The 16,388-nt window shown below is 43.5% G+C and overlaps 1 protein-coding gene across 3 annotated transcripts in view; it reads left to right on the top strand.

Moving 5' to 3' along the window:
* The window catches only part of GOLIM4 (golgi integral membrane protein 4), a 157,197-nt gene that overhangs the window by 44,769 nt on the left and 96,040 nt on the right, over positions 1–16,388 (top strand). For all 3 annotated transcript variants that reach the window (XM_040349312.1, XM_040349311.1, XM_040349310.1), the window contains exon 2: positions 9,731–9,805. In XM_040349312.1, the coding sequence (XP_040205246.1) occupies positions 9,731–9,805 (75 nt within the window). The remainder of the gene's footprint in view (positions 1–9,730; positions 9,806–16,388) is intronic.

Genomic DNA, 16,388 nt, shown 5'->3' with positions numbered 1-16,388 from the left:
TTAATTACAATCATGTCTTGATTGCAGGACATCAGATGTAGATATTCACAGTTTTATTTTGTTCGCTTTGTAAAGTGCCAAGTATATGATCACTCAGAACACTTGAGTGATGATTCCCTATTGTGCTTTGAGTTATGCTTCAGATGAGCAAGCAAGGTAATTTCTCAGATATTTAAAGTTAGTAGCAGTGGGTCTTTTTTTTTTTTTTTGTCTTTGTTTTTCCGTACTGTGCAAATTTCATATATGTTTAATATATTAATAGTTATAATAAGGAAAGTAATTTCTTCTGTGGGTTTATTAGAATAGAGCACATTACTCTACTGATTGTCTTTGGTAAGTACATTCAGGTGAAAAAATAAGAACACCCAATGGAAATTGACTTTTTCAACATACTGTTGCAATAAAAAGTATGTGAACCCTTTTTGGAATGATATGGATTTCTGCACAAATTGGTCATAAAATGTGATCTGATCTTTATCTAAGTCACAACTATAGACAATCACAGTCTGCTTAAACTAATAACACACAAATAATTAAATGTTATCATGTTTTTATTGAACACACCATGTAAACATTCACAGTGCAGGTGGAAAAAGTATGTGAACCCTTAGATTTAATAACTGGTTGAACCTCCTTTGGCAGCAATAACTTCAACCAAACGTTTCCTGTAGTTGCAGATCAGACGTGCACAACGGTCAGGAGTAATTCTTGACCATTCCTCTTTACAGAACTGTTTCAGTTCAGCAATATTCTTGGGATATCTGGTGTGAATCGCTTTCTTGAGGTCATACCACAGCATCTTAATTGGGTTGAGGTCAGGACTCTGACTGGGCCACTCCAGAAGGCGTATTTTCTTCTGTTTAAGCCATTCTGTTGTTGATTTACTACTATGCTTTGGGTCGTTGTCCTGTTGCAACACCCATCTCCTGTTGAGCTTCAGCTGGTGGACAGATGGCCTTAAGTTCTCCTGCAAAATGCCTTGATACACTTGGGAATTTATTTTTCCTTCGATGATGGCAATCCGTCCAGGCCCTGACGCAGAAAAGCAGCCCCAAACCATGATGCCCCCACCACCATACTTCACAGTTGGGATGAGGTTTTAATGTTGGTGTGCTGTGCCTCCTTTTTCTCCACACATAGTGTTGTGTGTTTCTTACAAACAACTCAACTTTGGTTTCATCTGTCCACAGAATATTTTGCCAGTACTGCTGTGGAACATCCAGGTGCTCTTGTGCAAACTGTAAACATGCAGTAATGTTTTTTTTTGGACAGCAGTGGCTTCCTCTGTGGTATCCTCCCATAAAATCCATTCTTGTTTAGTGTTTTACGTATCATAGATTTGCATAGATTCGCATATGCCAGAGACTTTTGTAAGTCTTTAGCTGACACTCTAGGATTCTTCTTCACCTCATTAAGCAGTCTGCGCTGTGCTCTTGCAGTCATCTTTACAGGATGGCCACTCCTAGGGAGAGTAGCAGCAGTACTGAACTTTCTCCATTTATAGACAATTTGTCTTACCATGGACCGATGAACAGCAAGGCTTTTGGAGATACTTTTATAACCCTTTCCAGCTTTATGCAAGTCAACAATTCTTAATCGGAGGTCTTCTAAAAGCTCTTTTGTGCGAGGCATCATTCACATCAGGCAATGCTTCTTGTGAAAAGCAAACCCAGAACTGGTGTGTGTTTTTTATAGGGCAGGATAGCTGTAACCAACACCTCCAATATCATCTCATTGATTGGACTCCAGTTGGCTGACACCTCACTCCAATTAGCTCTTGGAGACGTCATTAGTCTAGGGCAGGGGTCTCCAAACTACGGCCCGCGGGCCACATCCGGCCCGCCAGGCCATTTCTTCCGGCCCGCAGCTTGAATTCTTAGCTCCCCTGTTGGTTCTGGAACCTGCGCTGCATATTCGCCCAGGCAATAAGCAGCGCAGGTCCCGCAATCCCCTCCGGCGTCTCACTGTGTTGGCTGCTGGGACCACGGCATTCCAGCAGCCAATGAGGTGTTTAGTGCAGACCCGTAGCCGCCTCCCTGCTCCCGCCTCCCGCCTCGCTGTTAACCAGTAACGAGTGTGTAATACCAGCGGGGCGGGAGTCGGGAGGTGCAACAGGTCTGGAGACGCGCTGGACACATGCAAGGAGGGGGGCTGATACACTTGTGTGGAGGTGGGTTGAATGGCTCTCATCGGGACACCCATTTGGGGGGGGGGGGGCTGACTCTTATGGGGACACAAATGTGAGGGGGTTAATAACTCTTATGGCTCTGATGGGGACACAAATATGTGGGGGCTGATGACTTTGATGGGGACACACGTGGGGGGGGGGTTGTAGACTGATGGGGACACAAATGTGTGTGTGGGGGGGGGGGCTGATGACTCTGATGGGGACAAAAATGTGGGGGGGGGGTGATGACACTGATGGGGACAAAAATATCTGTGGGGTCTGATGGGGACACAAATGAATGGGGAGACAGATGAATGGGGACACAGATGATGGGGACACAGATGGATGGGGACACAGATGGATGGGGACACAGATGATGGGGACACAGATGGATGATGGATGGGGACACAGATGGATGGGGACACAGATGAATGGGGACACAGATGGATGGGGACACAGATGGATGGGGACACAAATGAATGGGGACACAGATGATGGGGACATGGATGAATGGGGAGACTGATGGGGACACAGATGAATGGGGAGACTGATGGGGATACAGATGAATGGGGAGATTGATGGGGACACAGATGGATGGGGACACAGATGGATTATGGATGGGGACACAGATGGATGGGGACACAGATGGATGATGGATGGGGACACAGATGGATGGGGAGACTGATGGGGACACAGATGGATGGGGACACAGATGGATGATGGATGGGGACACAGATGGATGGGGACACAGATGGATGGGGAGACTGATGGGGACACAGATGGATGGGGACACAGATGGATGATGGATGGGGACACAGATGGATGGGGAGACTGATGGGGACACAGATGGATGGGGACACAGATGGATGGGGACACAGATGAATGGGGAGACTGATGGGGACACAGATGGATGGGGACACAGATGGATGGGGACACAGATGGATTATGGATGGGGACACAGATGGATTATGGATGGGGACACAGATGGATTATGGATGGGGACACAGATGGATGGGGACACAGATGGATTATGGATGGGGACACAGATGGATGGGGACACAGATGGATTATGGATGGGGACACAGATGGATGGGGACACAGATGGATGGGGACACAGATGGATTATTGATGGGGACACAGATGGATGGGGACACAGATGGATGGGGACACAGATGGATGGGGACACAGATGGATGGGGACACAGATGGATGGGGACACAGATGGATGGGGACACAGATGAATGGGGACACAGATGGATGGGGACACAGATGGATGATGGATGGGGACACAGATGGATGGGGAGACTGATGGGGACACAGATGGATGGGGACACAGATGGATTATGGATGGGGACACAGATGGATGGGGAAACAGATGGATGGGGACACAGATGGATTATGGATGGGGACACAGATGGATGGGGACACAGATGGATTATGGATGGGGACACAGATGGATGGGGACACAGATGGATGATGGATGGGGACACAGATGGATTATGGATGGGGACACAGATGGATTATGGATGGGGACACAGATGGATGGGGACACAGATGGATGATGGATGGGGACACAGATGGATGGGGACACAGATGGATGGGGACACAGATGGATGATGGATGGGGACACAGATGGATGGGGACACAGATGGATGGGGACACAGATGGATGATGGATGGGGACACAGATGGATGATGGATGGGGACACAGATGGATGGGGAAACAGATGAATGGGGAGACTGATGGGGACACAGATGGATGATGGATGGGGACACAGATGGATGGGGACACAGATGGATTATGGATGGGGACACAGATGGGGACACAGATGGATGATGGATGGGGACACAGATGGATGGGGACACAGATGGATGGGGACACAGATGGATGATGGATGGGGACACAGATGGATGATGGATGGGGACACAGATGGATGATGGATGGGGACACAGATGGATGGGGAAACAGATGAATGGGGAGACTGATGGGGACACAGATGGATGGGGACACAGATGGATGGGGACACAGATGAATGGGGAGACTGATGGGGACACAGATGGATTATGGATGGGGACACAGATGGATTATGGATGGGGACACAGATGGATGGGGACACAGATGGATGGGGACACAGATGGATGGGGACACAGATGGATGGGGACACAGATGGATGGGGACACAGATGGATGGGGACACAGATGGATGATGGATGGGGACACAGATGGATGGGGAGACTGATGGATGATGGATGGGGACACAGATGGATGGGGACACAGATGGATGGGGACACAGATGGATCGGGACACAGATGGATGGGGAGACTGATGGGGACACGGGTGTAAAGCCTCGTGCACGCTGCAAGTTTAGCCCCGCTGCATGATGCTCCAGCGTTAAGGTGCCAGCAAAGAATACAGGGCCACCAGCCAGTCCTGCTGTCAGCAGTAAGTCAAATTCTATTCTTCTTCTACTGTGGATTTATTTATAAATTATTTTTCCGGCCCACGAATATGTGTAAAATATAGAATGTGGCCCTCGAAGTAAAAAGTTTGGAGACCCCTGGTCTAGGGGATCACATACTTTTTGCTGCTCAGTCTAAATTGCCTGGGCCTATTTGTCTGGTCCTGATTCGAGTGTAAGCTTTGGTCAATATGATCTTTCATTCTAATATATGCAAGGACTCATGGGAAGCCCTACTTCATAAGCCTATATAAAAACTTATGAAACAAGAATGTATATTGACAACACATTTTGATGGCCACTAAACAAACCATTGCAAAAGCGTGGTAAAAACCTCTCCTCTATTTTGAGGAGATGAAGGGACAGGGTAATGGGACGTTGGTGAACGAGAAGCTCACGGCAATACTCCCAGGCACTAGGGATACATTTCTCAAGATTTGACAAACCTGGTTGAACCGGTTTCGAGCGATGAGCCTTTTGGCTATACTTCTGTGGATCACAGGAGTGCAGTTCGTTCTGCACTCCTGTGACCTGTTTTGAGCAGAGAACAAAAACCCATACTTCTCTTTTAATGCCTGGGACCCCAATAATAACACCTCACAATTATAACCCTGGGCTTTGATGCCAGTGACAGCAATAATTATCCCAAGCATTGGTTTCAGTGACTGCAGTAATAACTTTCAACATTGATGTCAAACCCTACAGTAATACTCCCAGCACTGGGGTCTGTGGACATAATAATAACCCCCAGCCTTGATGCCAGCCCGGGACCACAACTATAATCTCCAGCATCGGCGCCAGTGACAGAAATTATAACATCCACATTGGTGGTTGGAGTTATGTTAATAAACCTCCCCTTCATTGGTAGATGGTGGCAATACTGTTAACCCCTGTCTTCTATCCAGCTGCAGACTCCTTCCTGCATTGATAGTCAGTGACGGTGTTATTTATGGGACTTCCCCATTGGTGGTTAGTGACAGTTTTTTTTTTTAATGTCCCTTTGCATTGTTGGTCAGGGGCAGTATTAATAAACTCCTTTTATACACATTGGTGATCAGTTAAAGTGCTGTGCACCCACACACATGCAGGAGACAGAACTAGTGGATAATTCTGCTGCTTGAACCTCTGGTGTGGACCCCAAGAATGCGGTGGGTTGCACATAGAAAGCAGTGGGACCAACTTATTGGACACCACTGACTTAAGCAATTGTGAGAACTTTTTCATTACACTGATAAATGATGTTGTAAAAACCTTACATTTTCAATAAAAATGTGGGCTTCTTTTGATGGTTTGTCCCAAGCATTGGTCGCTTGCTTTGTTCCTAAGAGGTGGGCCCGCCATTTTGGCAGAGTTCTGACCTGGCTCTGCCTGATCATCAGTTTTTTTTTTGGCAGATACTTCTTTACTAAATGCATAGGGCCAGATTCACGAACAATTACGGCGGCGTAACGTATCCCCTTTACGTTACTCCGCCGCAAGTTTTCGTTGCAAGTGCTTGATTCACAAAGCACTTGCGTGTAAACTTGCGGTGGCGTAGCGTAAAGCCGTCCGGCGCAAGCTAGCCTAATTCAAATGGGGTGTGTACCATTTAAATTAGGCGCGTTCCCGCGCCGAAAATAGAGAAGAAATTCCGCGCTGGAAAGTACACAAAAAAACTTTAAAAAAATGCAAGCCAGCACTGGAGGATAAATTCAAATAGAAATCCCAATAGTGATCAATAGCAATAAAGTGCAGCGCAAAGACATATAAATTAAATAATAACACAATTGGTGATCAGATAAAGTGTACAAAAATATATATGAATATATATATAAATATAACTCTAATAATAACACAAAAAGAAATCCATAAAGTGCATCAGTGAAAAAAGTTCCCGCGCCGAACGTTCTGCGCATGCTCCGTTAGGAAATTTCCCGCCGTGCTTTGCGCAAAATTACGGCGCCCCAACATGTTTTTTGAATGGCGACGTGCGTTACGTCCTTTCGTATTCCCGGACGTCTTGCGCAAAAAAAAAAATTGAAATTCGACGCGGGAGCGACGGCCATACTTTAACATGGCTGGTCTAAATCTAAGCCATGAAATAGCAGGCTTAAGTTTGCAACAGGAAAAACCGTCTAGCGACGACGTAAAAGAATGCGACGAACGCGCGTACCTTCGTGGATCGCCATAAACAGCTAATTTGCATACCCGACGCGGAAAACGACGCAAACTCCACCCAGCGGTCGCCGAAGTATTGCATCCTAAGATCCGAAGGCGTACGAAGCCGTACGCCTGTCGGATCTTAGCCAAAAGCCGTCGTATCTTTGTTTGTGAATTACAAATAAAGATACGACGCGGCAAATTTGAAAGTACGCCGGAGTATCAGCAGATACGCCAGCGTACTTTTTCTGTGAATCTGGCCCATAGTTTCATACATTCTGGATGTATGTCATTTAACAAGGTTCAGCTTTAAATTTGGCAGTTATTAGCCTTTGCAGTAGCAATATGTAAAAGAGGCATACATTAACTTTTAAAGATTTGTTGATCTTGTAGCCAGCACATCAAAAAGGATGATGGGATGAGAAATTTCACATTTGCATCCTAGATCATCTAACATCTGTAGACACCCTAAAAATATCTGCTGCTGAATGGCCATTAATATCTGTAGTTGTGCAGCTACAGTCATTGTTGGTGTGTGTGTGTGAGCGAGGGACATGACATTGCAGCCTCCATTAGGCCAAGGACTGATGTAAATGATTCAATATGCTGATCATCATAGCAAGGAAAAGGTGTATTTCATAGGCCTGCACAGGGGGTGGGCCTTGGCACACCCTAATCACCCCATATAGCTCAGATTCTCCCTGCTAATATTTCACCAAAGCCCCCTGTGAGGATCCTACATTTTTTTCAAATAATATGAATATAAAATAATAAAAAAAATGACTGACATCAACCTTTGCCCTACTAACACTGTCCATGTTTTAATACATTTTATTTATAATGCCCCTTTCACACGGGCAGACCGTTCAAGTCGGCCTGTGAGTTTTTTCGGCAGACCTGAACGGCCGCTCCATGTATGTCTATGGCGCATCGGATGTCAGCGGTGACATGGCCGCTGACATCCGATCCGATCTGATAAAATCAGACGTATGGCGATACAGTCGCCAGCCGTCATGGCGGATCGGGTTAGATATGATGAAAATGAACATGCTGTCCGTTTTGGTCCGATTTCTCCATAGCAAGAAGCAGCGCTCGACAAGCCCCTCCCCGCTCAGTGAGCAGAGAGGGACCTGTCATCCGCCAGCTTAGCTGAGATCAACGGAGAGACCTCCGGCTGAGCTGGCGGACCGCTGCAACGAATCCGCCCTGTGTGGAAGGGGCCTAAGAGTATGTGTGTGTATATTACACATACATACACTGTGTTTGAGTTTCGGGGTGCACAACCTAATACAATAGGCTGTACACATCTATGGTGTATTTAAAAAAAAAAAAAGAAGACAAGTTATAGAACTAATCTGCCTGAGATTGACTTGTGTATGGGGGGGGGGGGGGGGGGAGTGACTATTTCTGTTAATTGCTATCCCATCAAATGTTAAATGGTTGGGAAATGCAGTCTATCTCCGGAATTGTTTAAAAGTTCTAACGTAGGTACGAACCTTACTGATCTTTCTCTCCCCAGAATTGCACTGTTTAGGCTGGAAAAATATGAATTGTGATATAAAATATTTATATAGTTTCCCTTTTACCATTTAATTCATTCATGCTAGTTCGGGCACCTGTTTTTGTATTAATGCTTGTTAGAAATAAATGTGCTTGTGGCTTGGTGTTTTTATTTAGAATCTGAATGTTACTTTAAACAGAGAATATGGTTTTCTTCAGAGAGGTGAGAGAATGAGATAAGAGACTGTGTGGTGGTTTTTATAAATATATTTATATTTTTTATTGCAATCAGGAATAACAAAAATAATTACATTTTTTCAGTTCAGTAAATATGAAATATTAATGAACATTAAATATGAATATTATATAGTCCGTTTATCCAGGTAGCAAGTGGAGCGTTCAGCTTTTTTTTTTTTTTTTACTGTCTTTTTTGTCTTTCCTTCAGGGTGGATTTGATTCAAATCAAGTCAATTTAAATCACTAGTAAAAAGGCTTTATTTAAATCAACTCGCTTTTTAATCATAATTTTTAAAGAGCATCTGTCATCTCCTCCTCTGATGCTGTTGACTCACCAACAGTGACATTCACTTTAATAGGACGGCTGGTGATGTGGCAGCTAGAGATTAGCAGATGCCTGCTAACAGGCACTGAAATGATGGACCTGAAATAACAGGTGCTCTTTAAAGTTAAGTTAGAATCTTTAATATTTGCAACCAAAATGAAGGTTTCCTATTTAGAATAATAAGCTGTCAGGTTAGTAGAACCGATTCAATCATACAGTTTGTAGTGTACATAGATTTTCAAAACAATGTGATGAAGGAACTTTATTTTATCTCATTGTTACTGTGAAATTGTGTGAATGCATTAATGCAGTGCATGTTATCTCAGCTTGCAGAGCTTGGATTCATTGAATAAGTTTACCAAAAAATGTAAATATTGCAGAATATACAGCCTCATGCTACACAATGAAGCTCAATTTCATGCTGAATAAAACAAATTTTTAATGTATCTTAAATGGAAACCTATCTTTTAGAATCTAAAAGATAGGTTTCCATTTAAGATACATTAAAATTAAATGTTTTTTTTTTTTATTTGTATTACATTTGTTTTAATAAAATGCTTTCAGAGTGAAAATCTATCTAAAATGTAATAGTTTTCACTCCGAAAACATTTTATTAAAACAAATGTAATACAAATAAAAAAAAAAAAACATTGATTTATATCCACCCTGCTTTCCTTTAATACTCCTGCTTACAGTGTTCAGTGTTGCACGAAGAAATGTACACACACAAGTATATAATGTACTTATTTATAAAACTGTATGAAAAGCTTAAAAATGTTCTACCATCCTTATAGTTTTTCTTTTATTAGAAACATCTTGTTAGCATTCAGAAAATCTTTTTTTTTTATGTCAGTAGCCAACGTATAGTTTTACAAGCATGACAAGAATTCACATTTTCTTTTCTAGTGGTCTATGAGCACAGATCACGGCTAGAAAAATCTTTACAAAAGGAAAGACTTGAACTGAAAAAAGCAAGAGAAGGTAAGTGAAACAGTGCGGTTTATTGTGTTTATTGTGTTTGACCTATGTGTTTCTTACATGCCCTCTCAGAGATAGAATGTGTACAGCTTAGTAACACCAGTACTATTGGCATGAGCCAGCTGTTATTGTACAAATCGCTCATCATTTTAAATGGAACATGAGTGTTCGGACAGTTCTGGTAACAGGTGAATAATTTGCTGATGGGGACCCAGAATTTGTGGCACGCTTATTAGATGTGACAATTACATTTGGTATTGTTGTTAGATCCTAAGATGCAGATCACAGAATTTTTGGTATGTAACTTTTCAACATTTTAATGTCACAGTAGCATTATTGCATTTTCCACCTTAGTACAAAAGTACACATTTTGCCTGAGGGTTAGGCTTTGATTAATAGGGGTTAGCTTGAATTTAGGGATTAGGATCAGGTTAATGGTTATGTACAGGCGGTCCCCTACTTACAAACGTCCGACTTTCAAACGACTGCTACTTACAAACGGAGGGAGACAACCGGAAGTGAGGAGAAATCTACCCCTAGGAAGGGAAATTCTCTCCTGTTAAGCACCATACACCGATCGGAATTTACGATGGAAAAGGTCCATCAGAGTTTTTACATCGGATATTTTCCCGGTGTATTCCGTCGGAGTTTAGATAGAGAACATGTTCTCTTTTACTCCAATGGAATTCCGTCGGAATTCCGATGTGAGTTTGGCCGGGCAAAAACCTGATTGTGTGTACGGGACTTTCCCATAAGAGTTATTATGGGAAAAAGGTGTCTCCACTGATGATTTATCACCAATCCTTATTTCCCTAATAACCCAAAATTGTCTAAATCCAATTGTCAGAAAGTGAAGTGAAATCTTCTGAACAGGGGCACAGAAAGCAAAACCAATGTTACAGGGGTGATGACCCTTCCCTATGCTATCCAAAAAGCTTAAAAATCGATTTTCTTGGCTGGAGCTACACTTAAAAAATTTACCTGTTCCAAATTACAAACAGATTCAACTTAAGAACAAGCCTACAGTCCCTGTCTTGTTTCTAACCCGGGGACTACCTGTATAGCAATTAGGTTTAAAGCGGAGGTTCACACAAAAAGTGAACCTCCGCTTTTTGGATCCCCCCCCCCCCCTCCGGTGTCACATTTGGAACCGTTCAGGGGGAGGGGGGTGCAGATACCTGTCTGAGACAGGTATTTGCACAACTTCCGGGTTCTGACTCCCGTGGGGAATCCAGCCTTGTCACGTCACCCCCCCCCCCCCCCGCTGTCTTCTGGGACAGTACACAGTAGGGAATCGGGCAGTAAAGCCGCAAGGGTTCACTTCCTGATTCCCTCACTGAGGATGGCGGCGGAAGCAGATGAGGACCGAGCGATTGCTTAACCTCGGCTGCTGACATCGCGGGTGCGCTGGACAGGTAAGTGTTAATTTTTTTTGTCAGTATTTGTAGCTGCTGGCTTTAAAAAAAAAAAAAAAAAGCGGATGGACATCCGCTTTAAAGTTACAGAAAGGTTTAGGTGTTCAGGGAAAGGCTCTTTGCAGCAATTGCCATTTCAGGCTGTGATAAATTAATTTCTTATGTGTGACAATTGTATAGCATGTTTTAAAAGTATTAGCGCTGATTATACAGGTATCTGCACCCCCTCCCCCTGAAAGGTGCCAAATGTGACACCGGAGAGGGGGGGGGGTTCCGAAAAGTGGAGGTTCACTTTTTTTGTGGACCTCCGCTTTAATGCATACTATGCATTAAGGTGAAAAAACACCTTGCAGTCACCGCCCCTTTTACTTACCTGAGCCCTGTATTTCTGAGGGCGCGATCCCGCGTCGTTGTCCCCATGCCTGACCGGCTCTTCATTGGATAGATAGATAGCAGCGAAGCCCTTAGCTCCCACTGCTGTTAATCAAATCCAATGACGTGGCTGCCAGGGGACGGGGGCCTAGTTATACAATCAGCGGCTATGGACACCGATTTGTATGGCACAGGAGCGCGCCCGCTAGGTAACCCCCTCGGGAGAGAGCTTCCCAGAGGGGATTAGCTCTTGCGGGGAGGAGCCGCAAGAGCTGCCATAGGACCACAGAAGAGGACGACCGGGGCCACTTTGTGCAAAACGAACTGCACAGTGGAGGTAAGTATATTTTTTGTTATTTAAAAAATAAATAAAAAATCAAATCTTTAGTGCCATTTTAAGTTAGTTCCACAGATCTTTTTTAACCCCTACACAGCCAAGATATTTTAATAGTGAAATTTGGATAGATCGAATTGATAGTGAAAATTTAACAGAACAACTCAATCAATCCTTTGGAAATATGCATAGAGACCACCAGCATCTCAGCTTCTTGATTTGGGGGAGCCTGGGGACGGACTTTATGTAGTTGAGTGCCCCAGCAATTCAAACAGACTCATTTGGTTGAAAGTGATTCTAAGACCCCTTTCACACTGAAGACGTATTGCAGTCGCTATAGCATTAAAAATAGCGCCTGCAATCTGCCCTCAAACAGCTGCTCCATTGTCTCCAGTGTGAAAGCCCGAGGGATTTCACACTGGAGCGTTGCTCTAGCAGGACAGTAAAAAAAGTCCTGCTAGCCGCATCTTTGGAGCGGTGAAGGAGCAGTATGTTTACCGCTTCTCCACTGCTGCTGCCCATTAAAATCAATTGGACAGAGTGGCTATGAGTGAGTGAGAAACTTGTATAGGGCAGCACATGCGAACTGAATCGCCTCAGGGCGCTAGGTATTTATTCCCTACTGTTTTTTGCCTTTAGAATAGATGGGTTTTGAGTTTATTCCTGAAGGCCTGGTGATTCACTTCCATTCGGATGCTAGCTGGTAGTGCGTTCCACAGTCTAGGTCCTTGGACTGCAAATCTTCGTTCTCCTTTGGACGTATCTGGAGTGGTTTTTGGTTGGTGAAACGGAGAACGCGATGGGGGTTGTGGCATTTTAATTTTTCGTATAGATATTGGGGGGCACTTCCTTGAACACACTTATGCGTCAGACAAAGTGCCTTAAATGTAATTCTGTCTTTTACTGTCAACCAGTGAAGGGATTTTAGGGAGGGCGAGATTGATTCCAAGGGTTTTTTGCCCATCACAAGTCGTGCCGCCGTATTTTGAACGACTTGTAGACGAGCAATTTGTTACTTTGGGAGTTCGATGTAAAGGGCGTTTGCATAGTCGAGTCTGGAGTTGATTATCGTTCCCACCACGACTGCTATGTCTTCTTTTGGGATAAAGGGAATGATTCTACGTAGTAGACGCAGCAGATGGTGGGATCCGCTGACTACTGAACTTATTTGTGCATCCATTGTCATGTTGGAGTCAAAAGTGACTCCAAGACTTTTGACTTTGGTGCTTGGGACGATGGTTTGGCCCAGAATGGGCGGGGGTGTCCATGTTGTTGTGGGAAGTCTTTCGGTTGGCGTGGAACAGAAGAAGTCCTGTTTTTGAACCATTGAGTTTAAGGTAACTCTTCGTCATCCAATTTTCTATCAAAGTAAGGCATTTCTCTAGTCCGAGATAATGATCTTTTTTGTTGCTGATGCGGAAATAGAGTTGGGTGCCATCCGTGTAGGAATAGTAGAGTAACTTCTGGTTACTGATGATTTCGAAAAGAGGGCAGAGATAGATATTATATAGTACGGGCGACAAGGGTGATCCCTGAGGGACTCCGCATGACACCGTGCGTTTTTCAGAAGTGAAAGGACCTAGTTTCACTATTTGAGATCAGTTTTCCAAAAAGGAGGAGAACCGGGGTAAATCTGATTCTGCGACTCTAGCTACTTCAGCTAGGCGAGTCCGCAATAATTTGTGGTCTTCAGTATCAAAAGCTGCGCTTAGGTCCAACAGTACCAGAAGACAAGATTCTCCTTCGTCTGCAGCTTTGAGAGCGTCATCCCATATTTTGAGCAGTGCTGTTTCTGTCCCGTTAACCCGGACGGAAACCCGATTAAAATGGATCCAGTAATTTATGGGTGTCTAAATGATGTTGTAGCTGTTGTACAACTGCTTTCTCCATTACCTTGGAGAAAATGTTTAGGCCTGTTATGGGTCGACGATGGTTTGGGTCTTTGGGGTCAAGGGTGTTTTTTTTTTTTTAGAATTGATTTGATTATGCCTTGTTTCAGCAGGGTCGGCACCATGCCTTCTTTGAATGATTGGTTTATGAAGTGCGTGATAGCCGGTGCCACAATATCGGCACATTCTTTCAACAGTTTGGTGGGGATGATATCATTAGGCGATGTGCTGTCTCGCAGAGTACTGATGATATTTTTGGTGGTGTCGATGGAGATAGGGTTTAGTGTGAATTTAGTTGATTGTGGCATATTTGTGTGGTTATTATCTTTTTGATTTAAAGGGGAGTCAGTGGAGGTTCTATTTTGCTGAATAATTTCACTGACTTTTTCAATTTTGTTAATTAAATAATCCGATAATTTGTTGCAAAACTCTTGTGATTCAAAATTCGGAGCCTCTAGGCAGGCTGGGTTCATGGACTGAGCGACTAGATTAAAGAGAACAATTTTGTGGAATACAGACCCTCAAATCCAAGCACCTCATTCCTTGTAGAGAAAAACAATGTAAGAGGGGGAAAGGGTACCAGAAAACCCTGGGGACTTTTTAAGCGGAGCTGATAGAGTGTAATAACACAAATAGTGTAGGAATGTAGAAAAATATAATTTTATTTGATAACAAATAAATATATAAAAAACATCCGACGGGTATTAAGTTGTTAACTTCACAAGTATGAGAAGACCTGTTGCAGTGTTTTTCTCGCTCTACATGTTTCGCTCTGAAATTAGCTTCTTCAGGAGCTTGAACAGGTAATACTACAGAGTATCAAAAGACAGGGGGATACAAAGGATGGAAACAAAAATTAGTAAATATAGGTGCATATATGGCAGCACGATATAAACTTTTGAAAACAAAAATGCATATAATAGTTCATAGAAATGTATATTATACAAATTAAGTTCACATATCATAAGGTGCAGGATAATGGCGCAAGCAGGCTTACCACATGAGTCCGGATCACTTCAGAAATGAAGGCATAATAAGAATAACTGCACACAAAGTTGTCAAAATACTGGAACCATGCATCAAGGAGTCTCGATAATCAATCCGAGGCCATAGTATAAAGAGAGCCTAATGTATCAAAAAGAAATATATATATATATATATATATATATATATATATATATATATATATATATATATATATATATATATATATATATATATATATATATATATATATAGTGAGGAAAATAAGTATTTGAACACCCTGCTTTTTTGCAAGTTCTCCCACTTGGAAATCATGGAGGGGTCTGAAATTGTCATCGTAGGTGCATGTCCACTGTGAGAGACATAATCAAAAAAAAAAATTCCAGAAATCACAATTTATGATTTTTTAACTATTTATTTGTATGATACAGCTGCAAATAAGTATTTGAACACCTGTCTATCAGCTAGAATTCTGACCCTCAAAGACCTGTTAGTCTGCCTTTAAAATGTCCACCTCCACTCCATTTATTATCCTAAATTAGATGCACCTGTTTGAGGTCATTAGCTGCATAAAGACACCTGTCCACCCCATACAATCAGTAAGAATCCAACTACTAACATGGCCAAGACCAAAGAGCTGTCCAAAGACACTAGAGACAAAATTGTACACCTCCACAAGGCTGGAAAGGGCTACGGGGAAATTGCCAAGCAGCTTGGTGGAAAAATGTCCACTGTTGGAGCAATCATTAGAAAATGGAAGAAGCTAAACATGACTGTCAATCTCCCTCGGACTGGGGCTCCATGCAAAATCTCACCTCGTGGGGTCTCAATGATCCTAAGAAAGGTGAGAAATCAGCCCAGGACTACACTGGAGGAGCTGGTCAATGACCTGAAAAGAGCTGGGACCACCGTTTCCAAGGTTACTGTTGGTAATACACTAAGACGTCATGGTTTGAAATCATGCATGGCACGGAAGGTTCCCCTGCTTAAACCAGCACATGTCAAGGCCCGTCTTAAGTTTGCCAATGACCATTTGGATGATCCAGAGGAGTCATGGGAGAAAGTCATGTGGTCAGATGAGACCAAAATAGAACTTTTTGGTCATAATTCCACTAACCGTGTTTGGAGGAAGAAGAATGATGAGTACCATCCCAAGAACACCATCCCTACTGTGAAGCATGGGGGTGGTAGCATCATGCTTTGGGGGTGTTTTTCTGCACATGGGACAGGGCGACTGCACTGTATTAAGGAGAGGATGACCGGGGCCATGTATTGCGAGATTTTGGGCAACAACCTCCTTCCCTCAGTTAGAGCTTTGAAGATGGGTCGAGGCTGGGTCTTCCAACATGACAATGACCCGAAGCACACAGCCAGGATAACCAAGGAGTGGCTCTGTAAGAAGCATATCAAGGTTCTGGCGTGGCCTAGCCAGTCTCCAGACCTAAACCCAATAGAGAATCTTTGGAGGGAGCTCAAACTCTGTGTTTCTCAGCGACAGCCCAGAAACCTGACTGATCTAGAGAAGATCTGTGTGGAGGAGTGGGCCAAAATCCCTCCTCCAGTGTGTGCAAACTTGGTGAAAAACTACAAGA

Source organism: Rana temporaria, chromosome 4, assembly GCF_905171775.1.
Source record: "Rana temporaria chromosome 4, aRanTem1.1, whole genome shotgun sequence".
Classification (NCBI taxonomy): domain Eukaryota; kingdom Metazoa; phylum Chordata; class Amphibia; order Anura; family Ranidae; genus Rana; species Rana temporaria.
Note: the sequence above shows the minus strand (reverse complement) of the source record. Positions and strands in the feature narration are given on the sequence as shown.